At 35.4% G+C, this 16,534-nt stretch overlaps 1 protein-coding gene across 5 annotated transcripts in view; it reads left to right on the top strand.

Annotated features, from left to right (window-relative positions):
* Nucleotides 1–16,534, top strand: part of Ankrd28 (ankyrin repeat domain 28) — a 132,691-nt gene that overhangs the window by 92,770 nt on the left and 23,387 nt on the right. For all 5 annotated transcript variants that reach the window (XM_051177852.1, XM_051177854.1, XM_051177853.1 and 2 more), the window contains 8 exons: nt 422–622; nt 2,726–2,813; nt 4,507–4,649; nt 5,230–5,442; nt 10,988–11,066; nt 12,699–12,813; nt 14,044–14,126; nt 15,656–15,719. In XM_051177852.1, the coding sequence (XP_051033809.1) occupies nt 422–622; nt 2,726–2,813; nt 4,507–4,649; nt 5,230–5,442; nt 10,988–11,066; nt 12,699–12,813; nt 14,044–14,126; nt 15,656–15,719 (986 nt within the window). The remainder of the gene's footprint in view (nt 1–421; nt 623–2,725; nt 2,814–4,506; nt 4,650–5,229; nt 5,443–10,987; nt 11,067–12,698; nt 12,814–14,043; nt 14,127–15,655; nt 15,720–16,534) is intronic.

Below are 16,534 nucleotides of genomic sequence, written 5' to 3'. Positions count from 1 at the left end.
TCACGTTATTCATGTTAAATTGCATTACAATAGAAGACCTTTATGTACTAATTTAATGAACCAGACCTAGTGATTTTTTAATGTCTTAAGTTTTTGTGTATTTAATAGTAGAATAGTAAATCTTATTAGTTATGTAATATATTCACTAAATCTGTTTTTTCTAATATGAACACTTAATGAAAAACATGCATTTCTTTGCTTTTTTATTGTACATTTTAATAGAGAGTGCTGTCAGTTTAGTGAGAAAAGAGTATTTTTACCAAAATACATCTTTTATGGCTCTGAGTACTATTTTTAAACTCAGAATACATTCTTAAATTCCCATTACTTATAGTGGGCTCTTTCAACACTTTTATTTTCTCCATATGAATTCATCTTTATAAGTTTCAAAAAGTATTTACCTCTCTTGTTTATATTTTAGGAAGCAGTTCAGATACTTTTGAAGCATTCTGCCGATGTTAATGCTCGAGACAAAAATTGGCAGACCCCCTTACATATAGCTGCTGCTAATAAAGCTGTAAAGTGTGCTGAGTCTTTGGTACCTCTTCTGAGTAATGTGAATGTATCGGATCGAGCAGGGAGAACTGCATTGCATCATGCAGCTTTCAGTGGGCATGGTGAGGTAAGTGCATTCAATTAGAAACTGTCTTTTATTTCAGGCTTTGGTTATTAATGAATTTGCCATCTTTTAATTCATTCAGTTAATAGGAAAAGCAAACAAAATATCCCACCTTTTTTCTTTTTCAGTGATACAAGTGTTCTCAAATTTAAAATTTACCTTGTTCGTAATACACGTACACTACAATTTCATAATGACCTAAAAATGAGAGCACTGTTGGCTATTGGATAACATAAGAAATATATTCTATCATTGTCAAGAAAGTACAGGGAGGCAGCAATCGTTTTTGTTTTTTCTTTGTTTAGTTTTGTTTGGTTTTTTTGTGACAGGGTTTTTCTGTATTGCTTTGAACCCTGCCCTGGAACTTGCTCTGTAGACCAGGCTGGCCTAGAACTCACAGAGATTCACCTGCCTCTCCCTCCTGATTGCTGGGATTAGAGGCATGCACCACCAACGCCTGACTAGCAATAATTGTTCTTTAAGAAGAAAAGAGATAATGGATAAGAAAGGCAATGTTTAGAAACAATGCTTTCTTGTAGTTTATCTTTAAGATAATCCCTTAGTGTCAGAACCAACAAGAGAAAACAGATTAAGAAAATCAGACTAGAGAGATGGTTCAGCAGTTAAGAGCACAAACAGCTCTTTCAGAGGTCTTGAGCTCAATTTCCAGCAACCACATGGTGGCTCATAACTACCTATAATGAGATCTGGTGCCCTCTTCTGGCTTGCAGGCTTACATGCTAGCAGAACACTGTATACATAATAAATAAATAAACTTTAATTAAAAAAAAGAAAATTAGTCACTATAGGGTTGGGGAGATGGGTCAGTCCATAAAGTGCTGTCTGTGCAAGCATGAGGACCTGAGTTCAGATCCCCAGCACCCATAGGTATGATGGTGCACACTGTAATCCCAGCCAGATCTCTGCAACTTGTTGGTCAGCTTGCCTGCCCAAATTGATAAACTGCAGGTTAGAGACCCTGTCTCAAAAAAATAAGGTTGAAGTGCTGTGCAGTTATGGCACATGCCTTTAATTCAGCACTCAAGGAAACAGAGACAGGCGGATCTCTGAGTTTGAGGCCAGCCTGGTCTATAGTGTGAGTTTCAGGATAGCCAGGGCACAAGGAGAAACCCTGTCTAAACAAACAAGCAAGCAAACAAGCTGTAGAAAACACCCGATATTAACCTCTGATGTGTCCACATATACACATACACAAAATGTTTATTGAATTATCTTTAATCAAGCATTGGCAAGCCTAGTTGAACCAGAGTTAGAAGAACCTTTTCCACCCCCCCCCCCATAGCTGCCTTCCTTCCTTCCTTCTTTCTTTTTTGTATTGTTGTTCCTACTCTCTTCACTTCCCTTTCTTAATTTAAGATGAAATGTTACTGTGTTCCAAACTTCAGGCTATCCTCATACATAGCCTCTTCTAAGCAACTGAAACAAGTTGTACTCCAGTGTATCTAGATCCTAGTCCCTCAATGTGCAGACACCAAAACAGTTTTAGAATGGTATTCCCAATATTTTGCAGCTGGAAACCTAGTAGCCTCATTGTTCTTTTCATTATAATGCTGTGAATCATTGCATCAACTGTAGCATAGATCTAATCACAAAATGGGGATACAATTATAAATATGAGATAATTGCCTTTGTAAGTAATTGAATTTGAAATATAAAATTTGAAAGTATACTTTGTAATAATTTAATTTAAACATAGTGGATCTACCATAAGGGTTAAATTAAGTTTCAAACATTAAAAGTATGAGAGATACTTCTTTACATTCTCTAATAAGACTTTAGGTTATAAATAGCAACACAAATTCTATTTAAGTATTCCAGCTTTAGACTTTCAAGATTTGTATTTATTTAGATAGTTCTTAAAATACTGAGTTGCAAAGTGGTATCTTAAAGGAGGCCACAGCCTGACTTCGGTAGCACAGTGAATTCCCTCCTGTGTTAATCATATTATATTAAATGTCCTTCAGTATTTTAGTTCCTTTTTATAACTGCAGCAATTCCAGTGCCAGAGAGATCAAATAATCACAAGGCATATTTACAAAGAATTCTACCTCTTAATCTCCATGAAACTATTTACTTTTATTCCAGATGGTCAAACTGCTACTGTCTAGAGGTGCCAATATTAATGCTTTTGACAAGAAAGATAGGCGTGCCATCCATTGGGCAGCATATATGGGTATGTACTTTTTTAAATATATTTAGGAGAAATAATGATTTTGGGTTCTTTTTGGCATTTATGTAAGTTTTTTAAAAGTACAACAGTAAGTTTTGTACAGTATCTGAGGTTGTTGCCCAGGCAGAACAAGTAGAAGAGGTTTACTACAACAGAATACTGGATCCACTTTATAAAAACTGAATAAAATAAGAGACAGCTCAGATGGTGGCCTGGGATATTTTACTTAAGATGGCTGTTTACTAAAAGCTCATTTGCATATCCATTCTTCTTGTAATTGGATTAATAAAGCATAAGTTGTGAAGATGCATTGAGAAGCATCTTACTAGACTGGAAGTATAGTTGAAGTGATACTGTTTGCCTTGCATACACAAGGCCTTTCAATCTCCATCACTGCAAAAACAAAACAACAACTAAACAACAAAACCCAAACTAAGCATACTATTATGAGCTAAGCTGCATGTGTGTGTGTGTGTGTGTGTGTGTGTGTGTGTGTGTGTGTGTGTGCGTGCATGTGTATGTTTTCATGTATTCATACATGCACATGTGTGTCAGTTCAACTTCCAGTGTCATTCCTCTGGAGGGATCTGCCTTATTTTCTGAGTCAGGGCCCTAGGGATATAGGGACCTAGGGATATAGTAGACTGACTGAACAGAAAGCCTCAGATTTGTCTGTTTCTACATCCCTGACACTGAAATTTTAAGTGTATACTTCCAGACCTAAGGATACCATTTTGGTCACATACTCTGTTATAATGACCAAAACTTGAAAATGTGTTATTTACCACCAAAAATATGTGCCTCTTATATAAGGAAAGTTTTTCTTATGTTAAAGGAGTTCTGTTTCATTCTAAAGTCTATCATACTATGTGGAGTTTTACATCCTTAAGTTTTGAAGACTTCTGAATATTTGATTGTACCTTATTCATTGGGACCATTTAAAATGGCACATTTTGTGTTAAAAAGGTTTGCACAGTCAGTGGAGTATAGTAAGCCTTTCATTTTAAAGGAATTAGGTTTGACTTAACAGTTATTTTCATGAAAGTAATTTTCATGAGAATAATTTTGTGGCTTGCTTGAGGTTGAGTTTCTAAAATAGTTAAGTATGTAAATCTTGGTCTAGACCCAGCATGGTTTCTATGTTATGGATATACTCGATTATGATTAAAAGGGTATTCTTTGTTTTGGAGTTAGTGGTTCATTCTTGATCTACCTTGCGTTACTGCAACAGAATATGTGATATTGGGTAATTTATCCTGAACAGAATTTCTTTGCCTTCAAATTTTGGAGCTTTGGAAATCCAAGATGAAGGTTCTGTCATTTGGTGTCTTCCTTCCTACTATGTCATGTCATGTCATGACATAATGGAAGACATCATTAAAGTAAGAGAGAGGGTGGGGGGGGATGTTAAATTACCTTTGGGTAAAGGAACTAGATCTAGTCAAGATTAACACTAGATAAAATAGTAAGTTGTATTGTTTTTTTAAATTGTTTTTTGTACCAACATTTGTCAAAATTATCCTGAATTCTTAAATTGTTTTCATTCCTCTCTTGAATTACAGCATGAATTATTAGTCATCATGCATTATAAACTTAATGTGTTGTTTATATTTCTTAAAAAGTATTCAGAATCTATTTAATAATTTCTATGAGCTGATCTGTTTGGGTTTGTTTGTTTTTGTAAATGTATTTTCAGGTCACATTGAAGTAGTGAAATTACTTGTGTTTCATGGAGCTGAAGTGACATGCAAGGATAAGAAGTCTTACACACCTCTTCATGCAGCAGCCTCTAGTGGAATGATCAGTGTAGTCAAGTACCTTCTAGATCTTGGAGTTGATGTAGGTATATAAATTGAGCAGCATACATTTCAAAGTATTGTTCTATTTTTATTGTCAGAACTTAGGTTTGAAAGATAGCAATAATATTGTTGTCTATCAACTCTTTCCATCAATTTAATTAGCTAGCATTCTGATATGATCAATTTATGTGTCTTAGTTACTATTGAGGAAGAAAGGGTTTATGTGGCTTATGCTTCCACATCGCTGTTCATCACTGAAAGAAGTCAGGGCTGGAATATGGAGGCAGGTTCTGAGTAAGAAGCCATGGAGGAGTGCTGCATACTGGCTTGCTCCTTATAGCTTGCTCAACTCTCTATAGCACCCAGGACCACCACCCAGGAATGGCATCACCCACAATGGGCTGGGCCCTCCACATCCTCTTGTGGAGGAATTTAACATTGTGAAACACATTCTCTAAATGTACGTACCCCAATTAACACTAAATTACTTATTTTTATATTTATTATGAAAGAACCTTAACATTATAAACTTCATCTTTGTATTCTTTTTATATAACTAAAAATTGAAAATAGCTTATAGTAGTACTAGAAGAATTATTTAACATTTTTTTTTGCTATAGATGAATGAACCAAATGCCTATGGAAACACACCTCTTCATGTCGCCTGCTATAATGGACAAGATGTTGTTGTGAATGAGCTCATAGACTGTGGTGCTAATGTGAATCAGAAGAATGAGAAAGGATTCACTCCTTTGCACTTTGCTGCTGCATCAACACATGGAGCACTGTGTTTAGAACTCCTGGTTGGCAATGGGGCTGACGTCAATATGAAGGTATGAAACAGTTACAGTTTGTGCTGTCAGTATGTAGTTAACTGTCTAAAATAATATTCATAACACAGACCACGCAGAATTAAAATGACCCTACTTACGAGCATGGATAAGGCCAGGCATGGCAGCACATGCCTTTAGTCCACCTCTCTGGAGGCAGAGGCAGGCAATCTCTGAGTTGAGGCCAGCAGAGCTACACAGTGAAACCCTGTCTCTACTGCCACCATCTCACCATCTCTACCCCCGCCAAAGAACATGGCTAAATAAATCTCTGAAATATTATGCTGAATCAGAGAAACAATTTAATACATTTTCCATCTATGCAACATTCTAGAACAGATGGAATTCTGCTTATATGGAGTTCCAGAATTTATAGTCTGGGGAAAATAATAGATCAGTTGTTGCCCATGAGAAGGAAGGATCGCCTGGACAAGGGGCATGAGGAGACCTTACAGGGTAACAGTACTGTTTAGTACTTGGCAGGTCTTGTATAATGTAGATAAGCATCTGTGGAAACCCACTGGGGCTCTTATGATCAGTGCGCTTTGTTGAATGTAAACTTTGTGTTATAAGGGAAGCAATAGGTGTTGAGTTATGAATGATACACCCTGATTGTCACATAGTGATGACACCTGTGACTAATTCTAAAACATCTAATAATTTTATTGATAATATGATTAAAAAAACATGGAATAAAATGTTGGTAGAATCCAGATATGTATGTAGATATTCATTCTACAATACTATTTTGAAATTGTTCTCTACTGAAATTTCTGTTACAAAATTTTTCATAGTGGTAGCATAGAAACATCTATCTTTTATACATAAAGAATAGGCTCTTGGCTTTTTGTTCATAATTGCTTTCAGGAATGGGCATTTTAGAAATACGTTAAAATTCAGAAGTCAAAGTATATTTATTTTCACTATGTAATTCTATGAGAAATATAGATAACTAAGATTTCAAGAGTTCTTATTTCATAGTATATAATCATTTTACAGTATTAAAAGGTATTTTCACTGTTTCCCCCATATTCATCAGTTTATCATTTACAGTACTTGACACATCCCAACTTGTGTTATGAAGAAAATCACAGTCAATCAAATTTGAATCATGTAGGATTAGTAGAGATAAGTAAACTTACAAATGATGTTTACAGGGAATTTCAGCTCATTTTGAACATGGATGTAGAAGAGCACTACCTTGCCTAACTTGAGAACACTAACCTACATGAGGAAAGTGAAGTAGCATTAAGTTAGTTCATTGTTTTCTCTCAACTGAAGGACAAATTTATTTACTTCATACTTAAGGAATCAAGAGCCTCTGTAATTATCTTATTATTTTATGTGTATGAATATTTTATTTACATATATGCCTGGTGTCCATGGAGTCCAGAAATGGGAGTTAGATCCCTTGGAACTGGAATCACGATTGTGAGTCACCATGGGGGTATTGGGAGTCAAACTGGGGTTGCAGGTGCTCTTAAATGCTGAGCCATCTTGCTAGCCCCTAAACCGTCTTTTTAAAAAATATACCGTTAAGGCTGTAGAAATACTCGATAAAGTGACTTGCCTAGCAGGCCTGAAGACTCTAGGCAAGTGATAAACCCTCTCTTAAAAAAAAAAACAAAAAAAAAAACAAAGTGGGTAGCCCCAGGTGCATGCACATTCACACTCATTTGTACGCACAAACATACAAAACATACATTTAAAGATAAACAGCACAAACGTGCAAAATATATACATTTAAAGATAAGCATAATGACACACATTGTAATCCTAACACTTGGGAGCTAAGGCGGGAGGATAGTGATTTTGAGGCCACCCTGGGGTGTACAGTAGTACCCTGTCTGAATTAAAAACAAAGCATATATGTATATATGTATGTTTGCATTTATATATGTGTGCTTTCAATCTTCAAGTATCTTAGTAACATTTTTAATAGTTTAATTAAAATGTATTGATGACACTTTTCAGGTTTTCATTGTTTGTCTGAGACAAGATCTCAGTGTACTACCTGACTGGCCTAGAACTGGCTGTTTAGACCAGGCTGGCCTGGAGAAATCTTCAGACACTCCTGCTTCTGTCTTTGGAGTGCTGAGTTTAAAGGAATGCATCACCACGCCCAGTTTATTATTTTAACTTGACTTCTTAACCCAGCCCAGAAACAAAATTTGTGTTGTAGAAATTGTTCCCCCCCCCCACCAAGATAAAATTTTTTAGTTATCTTAATGGACCTCAGAGGCAAAGATCAAATCTAGTTTTGTTGGTTTTTTCAAGACAGAGTTTTAAAGTCTCTGTGATATGTATGTATGATATATGTGTATATGTCTATGAGTCAAGTCCTTAACATTTTGCCTGTTGGGAAAACCATTTTACTGATCATTTACCCTCTTCCTGCTATTGCTATTCTTCCCTACCCTTCTCTCTATTTTGTTGCTTCTGTCCTTAACTTGTAAATATAGAAATTGAAATGTGAATTTATAGTAATTCACTTTCTAAACATTTAATTTTACAAGAGCAGTAGAATTACATGAATGGGCTTTAAAGCATAATTGTCATCTGGTTTTTATAATTTTTCTTAACATGAGCCTGACTACATTGTTTTGGTCGCACACATACTTTTCCTATGTGCTGTTTTGCTCTATGACTTCCTCTGCCCCCCCCCCCTTCCCTTCTCTTCTTTCTGTGCTGGCTAGTGTTATGTCAGTTTGACACAAGCTAGAGTTATCTGAAAAGAGGGAACCTCACTTGAGAAAATGCTTCCATAAGATCCAGCTATAAGGCATTTTCTTAATTAGTGATTGATGGTGGAGGGTAGAGCCCAGCCCACTTGTGGGTGGTGCCATACACGGGCCAGAGGTTGTGGGTTCTATAGAAAGCAAGCTGAACAAGCCAGAGGAAGCATGCCCATAATAGCATGCCTCCATGGCCTCTGCATCAGCTCCTGCTTCCAAAATCCTGCTTTGACTTCCTTCAGTGATAAACAGTGCTGTGGAAATGTAAACCAACAAAATAAACCATTTCGTCCCAAGTTTTGGGCATGGTGCTTTAGCACAATAGTGGTAACTCTAAGGCAATTTCCCTCCCTGTTGATGGAGACAGGTTCTCAAGTAGCCCAGAATCGCCTTTAACTTGCTATATGCTAAAAGTTGGCCTTGTATCTACATCATTAAGTGCAAGGATCATTTATAGATAAGTATAGCTACAATGCCTGACTATCTTTATTTTGAGACAGTTTCTTATTACATACCCCAGCATGGCCTCAGACTCAGTGTTCTTCCTGCTTCAACTTCTTGCATGCTGAGATTGTGTATAAGACTACCTGTTCTATTCATCCTTAAGAATATATTCTTTTCAGCTGGACTTTAATCCCAGCATCCAGGAGGCAGAGACAGGCGGATGTCTGTGAGTTCAAGACCAGCCCAGTCTACTAGTGAGTTCCAGGACATAGAGCGTTATATGCAGAGACCCTGTCTTAAAAAAATATATCACAGTATAGTTTAATCCTAAAATACTATAAAATATATGGCTTTTGTTGTTATTAATGGGTACTGATAGCAACTCCCAGAAAGTTGGTGATCTTTACTTGCTGGCAAGAAGGCTCAGCAAATCAGGGCACTTACTGCCAATGCTCACAACTTAAGTTTGATCCCTGGAACCCACATAATGGAAGAAAAGAACCAACTCCTGCTTGTTGTTCTTTGGCCTCCACACTTGCACTGTGACACATGCATATATGCAAAAATAAATAATACATAAATAAATGTAAAAATTTAACTCCTAGCTTGAGTTTAATATGATTTTAGATGGTTAAAAATAATTTCCATTTTTTTTTCTCCAATTCAAAGACAAATAAGTGTACTCTCTACTGGTGCTAAGTTATAGTTTTCAGCTTGCAGGATTGGGTTCTCTCCTTCCACCGTGTGTGTCCAGAGATCAAACTTAAGTCATCAGACTAGGCAGCAAGTTCTTTTTCTAAGTAGGCAATCTCACCAGCCTAAAATAATAGTATCTAACTCATAGGGTTGTGAGGATGAAATGGCAGGCATATATGAACTATTGCAAAATTATACTAAAATATGTTTTTAAATCTTAAATGTTAACTGAAGTCATATCTTTCAAATTTCACTGTATTATGAATCCTATTTTCATTATTTTATTTGCTTTGCTTTTTGTCTACAAAAGAAAGGGATGTAAATATTAACACTGAGTTGGAATTTGCCACTTAGTAAACATTTTTGAAAACATGAAACTAGAATGTTTTGTTAAATACCGTCATGCTTTCCCCCTCTTCTGGTTAAAGGAATAAAATACCGAATAAAACAAGTACACTATGTAAGTGATTTCCAAAGGTGGTTATATTTAGAGTGTGTAGCAGACCTATAAAGTCTAGATAATAATATCCTCATTTTCAGTTGAAGAAGGAAAGGCTCAAGAAAGTTAGACAATTTGTCTAAATTCTTGTCTCAACAGTCTGAGCTGAAATTTATTGACTAATATTGCTGTGGTTCTGGAGTCTGCATACATGCTTTCTCATCCTTTCTTCCAGTACCTCCAGAATATTAGAAAATCCTTGGGGTTACTAGATAGTTTATGCTTCCCCCCCAAAAAAAAATAAAATTAAAGGAACAAGCTGGGCATGGTAGTGCATCCCTATAATCTAGCACTTAGGAGGCTGAGATGGGAGGATCAGAAGTTCAAAGCCATTCTGGGATATGTAATGAATTTTAGGTGACATGGTATAACCCTGTCCTAAAACAAGGTAGGCCAATTATAGAATCAAAGACCTCAATAACTATTTCTGTCCATATAGCATGAAAAGTTTCACATGGTTAATACAAATTTGGAACATTTGTTATAATACTTGTACAGAAGGCATACTGAATAGTGCTGAATGATTAGGAGAACAAGACAGTTTCTTCTGTATAGTTCAACTCACCACAAGAAAGAAAATAATATCCCATCAGTTAGACATTGTTTTTCGCATTTGGTATTTCTTCTGAACTATAGAAATACACAGCCAACCAGTCTGATTACCTTAAACAATTCAAGAAGATAACTAACATTATTGATTACAAGTAATTACAAACAAATTAAGGCAATGTAAGGGACATAGTAAATACAGATGGGAGGTTTCTGGATTTCATAAACTAAAAACATTGGTGCAAGGTGAGTTTGGATGTTTGACTTGGCAAGCACATCACAACTACACCGCCACCTGAGATTATGGTGCCCTTGGTTGGATCATTCCATATCCTGTTTTAATTTTCCTACCTGTAGAATAGGACTGTTAAGATTATGCTTTACAATGCCATACAGGACTTGTGTAAATTGTAAGCATGGGGAATTTTATGTGTTTATGATTTGATATACATGCTAAGAAATAAAAAGCCAGTTCATACTTTAGAAAGCTGATTTGCCTCTGGAAGACTTGATAATTGAGTAATATTTATAAAATTTATGTAAGATCTAAAATACAGTTGAGGAATGCATAATCTGGTACAACATAGTAATTAGACATTTTGTTGTTGTTGTTCCATTATTTCAGAGTAAAGATGGGAAAACCCCACTACACATGACTGCTCTGCACGGTAGATTCTCCAGATCACAAACCATTATCCAGAGTGGTAAAAAGTATTTCTGTTTCTTTTATTTCTTCAATGTAGTTGGGTTTGTTTTTTTTGTTGTTATTGTTTTTGTTTTGTTTTGTTTGACCAAAAAGGAAGTGAATGGCACTGTGGAATTGCCATACTAGTGTATATACTATTAAGATTTTTGAAAATCAGCAGAGGATAAAATAGCATGAATATATGTCATCATAGTTATTTTTATCCTTCTGAATTATTAATTTCATTTCTTCTCTTTTGAGTAGACTGGAGGGGAGGACCTCCCTGCATAGATTTTGCTTGCCTTGAATTCACGATCCTCTTACCGCACACCCTTACACACCACCTGGCCCGCTATGAACTTTATTTCTATAGCATTTAGTGTTGACCTTTCTCTTCCCCCCCCCCCCCCAATATTGGTAATTTGGAAACTGCCTTTCTACTAATGTGTGCTTAAGTGTATTTTTCATTTTTCCCTGTTTGAATGCTTTGGAATGAACTCTTTTTAGGTTTTTAATTTACTTTCTGAACTTTATTCTCTTCTATTTAAATTATTACTGGGTAAATTAAACTGGGTAAATTAAAATTAAATTTTATGGCTGTTAATATAAATCTGTGCTTCTCAGTCCATGTTCTAAAAGACTGTTTGTTAATAGCCCTTAATATGTAATCTTTATTGAAGATTCTGTTGTTCTTTTTAAGATTTTATTTTTATGTACATGAAGGAATATTTGCCTGAATGTATGTCAGTGCTCCACATGCATGTAGAGCCCACGATGGCAGGAGAGGATATCAGATTCCCTGGGACTCAAGTTAAAGACTATTGTAAACTTTGATATAGGTGCTGGGAAGTGAACCTAGGCCTTCTGGAAGAATATCCTGTGCTATTAACCAATGAGCCATCTCTCCAGCCCCTTGATGGCTTTCAAAACAAAACAAAATCTATGTAGATATATAGTGAACATGTATGAGAATATATGTCTAAGAAAGGCATACATATGCTATAGTATACATGTGGAGATCAGAGGACAGCCTCAGATGTTAGTCCTTCTACCTTGTTTAAGATAGAGTTTTATGATGTTAACTGCAGACTGGTTGGCCCACGGGCTTCTGGGGATTCTTTCATTCCCACCTCCTAACTCTTCATTTGGGCATTTGACTTATACAGACGGGCACTCCCATACCCAACTTTACATGAGTTCTATTCCTCACGTTTAATAGCAGGCATTTTACTCCCTGAACCATCTCCCCAAGAACACCTTTGTAAGCTTCTGTTGCTAGAGCTCAGCAAAGGGGAAATAATATTAGTAATAATAAATTTATGATCCAAAGATTTATAAAGTACTGTGTATGAGCAGTCTATTGCATGAAGCACAGGGTTACTGTAAAGTGCTACTTTAAAGCAGTGTCTTTAGCCTGGGAGTCTTTAGACTCATTGCATTGTAGAGCTCTTCTATTAGTTTAAAATGTTTAAATCCTATGCTCAAATCTGTTTTAAAATAAGCAGTTGATAACTCCAATAAATATGCTGTGAATGAAGTCAAGTTAGAATTGCTTATCCATTAGTTTATGCTTAAACAGCATTTTCTATTACATTGCATTTACAGTATTGGCCAATCTGTACATAACTTGACACTATGTCCTTTATCCTAGGAGCTATAATTGACTGTGAAGATAAGAATGGAAACACCCCTTTGCACATAGCAGCTCGGTATGGCCATGAACTGCTAATCAACACTCTTATTACTAGTGGTGCTGATACTGCAAAGTAAGTAGTACTTGAGGTGGTGATGGTTGTCTTGGAGGGACAGAAGCCAATGTACTGGAGCTTTCTAGACATTTCCAGGGTTTTATCTTCAACATTGTAGTAATTGATTGGCTTGTTTGCTTTTTTCTTACCTTTTATTTTGACACTGGTAGATTTCATATATTTCATGTATAATTTTGTTTGATTAGCCAGTTTGCCATGTTTTCATATTTCTGTTCCTTTTTTCTACACCATAAATAATACACTATTTGGATAAGAAATTTAACTTTTATGATCCCTTTGTTTTCGGTCTAGAAGTTACAAAAATTGTACATACCTAATGCATTTCTTGAACCCTCTATAGACAGAGGTTCCAAATTGTGCTGTGCAAAGCTCAGGGAGGCCCTAGTTGCTGATACAGTGGGGTCCCTGCCCCTAACCCCATACATACTAAAGTTGCCCTATGAATTTTTAAAATATGAATTATTTTGTATATATTCTGTGAAAGTCAAGACCATATATCTAAATTGGTATTTCTAATTCCTATGTCATTTTATATGTATTAATGAACAAATTGTAAACTTTTTATATATTCATAGATCATCATATGCTATAAAATGTTTACTGTTGTTGATTTTTGAAATCTATAGATCTAGTTTATTTTAGGGGATTTCATTTTACTGCATAAAGATACATACGGTATTCTCCTTATTTACAATCAAGTTGCTTTCAAACTTTCACCATTACAAAATGACTGAGATGAACATTCTTGAGCATAACTCCTTACATAAATAGCTTTAAAAGTTGAGGTGAGATAGGGAAGAAGTTTTGCTCCCTGAGCAAATAAATACCTAGAAATATTTTGGTTAGGGAAAAAGATGTCAATAATATAACCCAAAGGTGATGCTGAGCATTCGACATTTAGAATGTAGACCTCACAAATACACAATGAGTCATGCTGGGTGGTGGTGCACACCTTTAATCTCTTGAGCTAGGGCTATAGAAAGAAGCCCTGTCTCAGAAAACCAAAAGATAAAATAGACAATGAGTCTATATTGGAGGTAGTGCTGAGGTTAGAAAGATAAGCTTTGGGAAAATATAGTTGGGTAGTTAGTTATAGCACTTTTCAATGACTGGCCAGATTTTTCTCCAAAGTATTAAGAGATTTCTATTCAACTAATTTTTACTTTTTTATAATATATTTATATTATTTTTTTGTGTGTGTTTAACAAAGTTTCTGTCCTATTTAAGGCGTGGTATACATGGAATGTTTCCACTCCATTTGGCAGCCTTAAGTGGTTTTTCGGACTGCTGTAGGAAACTTCTTTCTTCGGGTAAGTGGAACCTTTACACCAGTTGCTCACACTTTCTCTTGTCCTTCCTCCCTCTTTACCTCTCCTTCTTTGTGATTGGAGAAATGCTTTATTCTTACAATTATTAGTTGGTAACATGGAATGTGAAGTGTCTATACAGCAGCTTCTATCCAGTGATGGTAGTCTTCTTAACTTGTCCTTTTTAATTTGTCCTAGAAGCAAACTACCTTCGTTGGCATATTTCATTGGTTTGGGTCTTCATTTTAAGAGTTAAAAGTTATAATGTGTATATCTTAGAAGTAATGAATGAAGTTATCCATGCATAGCTTAAAATGCTGTAATTATATACTTGGCATGGATTCTTGTTAGTATTACTGCAAACTATGATCCTTAAGTGCAATGAATTATTGACTATATAGGATTTAATTGCTTTTAAATTACTTCTTATATCTCAGCATATAAGAAACTTAAATGTTAACACTCATGATTACTGAAATAAATTAATGAGGTTTCAGTGAAAATATTATAGAGTGAGACAGATACTTGTTGAGGTTTTGTGGGGTATTTTTGTTGGTGTGTGTGTAATACATTTTTATGTGAGTAACTTGATATGGTTGTTTTATTTAAATATGTATCGATAAGTATTAATATGAAACTGTCCATCCCACTTTGCATGAAAAGGAGTATGAAAATCTCTCCCCAGTATTAATAATAGCCACATGGAATAAAGTACATGTCTGTTTTTGGAAGGGAGGGAGATGATGAGTAGAGAGTCTGTAAAGCCCAGACTGACCTTAAACTTGCAATTGTCCTGTTTCTGCTTCCCAAGTGCTCAGATGATAAGTGTGTGTAAACCATCAGGCCTAGCTAAAATGCTTTATTGAGTTATTTGTTTGCTATATACTTATAAAATCACTTATTGAATGTATACAGTTCAGTATTTTTAATATGTTCATGTGGGTATATAACCATAAATTGTATCCATTGTGGAACATCTTTAATTTCTATAAAAGAAATGCTGTAATGTGGTATCTTAGTCACCATTCATTCAATTTCTATAGAATTACCTAACACAATTTTATGACTGATCCTTTACACCTCATGATGTTACGGATTCTGTTTGTGTCTGTTATTCATTTACTTTTCTTATTGAATATTATCATTAGAGTGGTTTTGTTTGCTTGCTTGCTTGTGACAGGTTTTATACCATATTGTCAAGGCTAGCCAAGATTCAAGCGATCCTCCTGCTGTACTCTTCTGTGCAGCTGGGATGATGAGACTGAAGGTGTGAGCCATCACTCCTCGCATAGCCTTTCAAACAAGCAATATAGCACTTATAAAATTGCCAGACCTTTAGTGTAATTATTTGTCATATTGTGCATTACTAGTGTTTTTTTCTTTATTCTTTTTGTGTTTAATAAGAATATATAGGTTTGTTTGGGATTGAAAAGAACAATGTGATATTTGTTATTTTTGATAATACTATCTTAATACAAAGTAATACATCTATAGTATTACATAAGAGAAAAGGTATATATTGATTCTTACAGGATTTGACATAGATACCCCAGATGATTTTGGCAGGACCTGTCTACATGCAGCTGCAGCTGGAGGGTATGTTAATATCAGTTTTATTTCTTTTATGGAAGTCACTGTTAGAGTATACACTTAGTATCCCAAGAATACCTGGGTTCATTACAAAGAGAGAAAGACAGACACCAGTTATGGAGACTATCTCTTTGTTCCTCTTAATTAGTTCTGAGTCCCCACAACATAGAAATTGAAACATAGCTGGAGTTTAATAAAAGATAGTCCGGATTAGCAAAAATCACTCCCCCCTCCCCACCTTCTTTCAGCTAAGTCATAAGCATTAAGTAGGCAAGAACAAACCTACAAAAGGAATGTTAACTTTTTATAAGAGAAAATAATCCCTAAACAAAAATGTTTATGGGGTGATGAGAACGTTCAAAATAGTAAAAGTATTGTGAGTGTTCTAAATAGTACTCTGCTGTAAATGGTACTTTAAAAATTGTATCTTCAGAGGAAAAAAGATTGATAATATACTTATGTCTTGGCTCAGAAGAAGAAATATTTTGATTAGAATATTTTAGACTAAATTTTATTTACATTTTGTGTGTGTGTGTGTGTGTGTGTGTGTGTGTGTGTGTGTGTGTGTGTGTGTGTGTGTTTTTCTATATAGCCAAAGCTGGCATAACACTCAGTCTCCAACCTCTGCCTTTGAAGTGCTGGTACTATAGGCACACGATACCCCTCTTGTTTGGATTAAGTTTTAAGAAGCCCTGTAGGGAAATCCAGTCAGTTAGTTCTACTTAATACCAGAACTCCTGGTCTCTGAAAGCATTCTGTTACCTTAATGCTTCTGATAACTTAGATTTGTATTATTTCATTTGATTCATTATTTATCAAAA

The sequence above is a fragment of the Phodopus roborovskii genome, unplaced genomic scaffold (assembly GCF_943737965.1).
Source record: "Phodopus roborovskii unplaced genomic scaffold, PHOROB, whole genome shotgun sequence".
Taxonomy (NCBI): Eukaryota; Metazoa; Chordata; class Mammalia; order Rodentia; family Cricetidae; genus Phodopus; species Phodopus roborovskii.
Note: the sequence above shows the minus strand (reverse complement) of the source record. Positions and strands in the feature narration are given on the sequence as shown.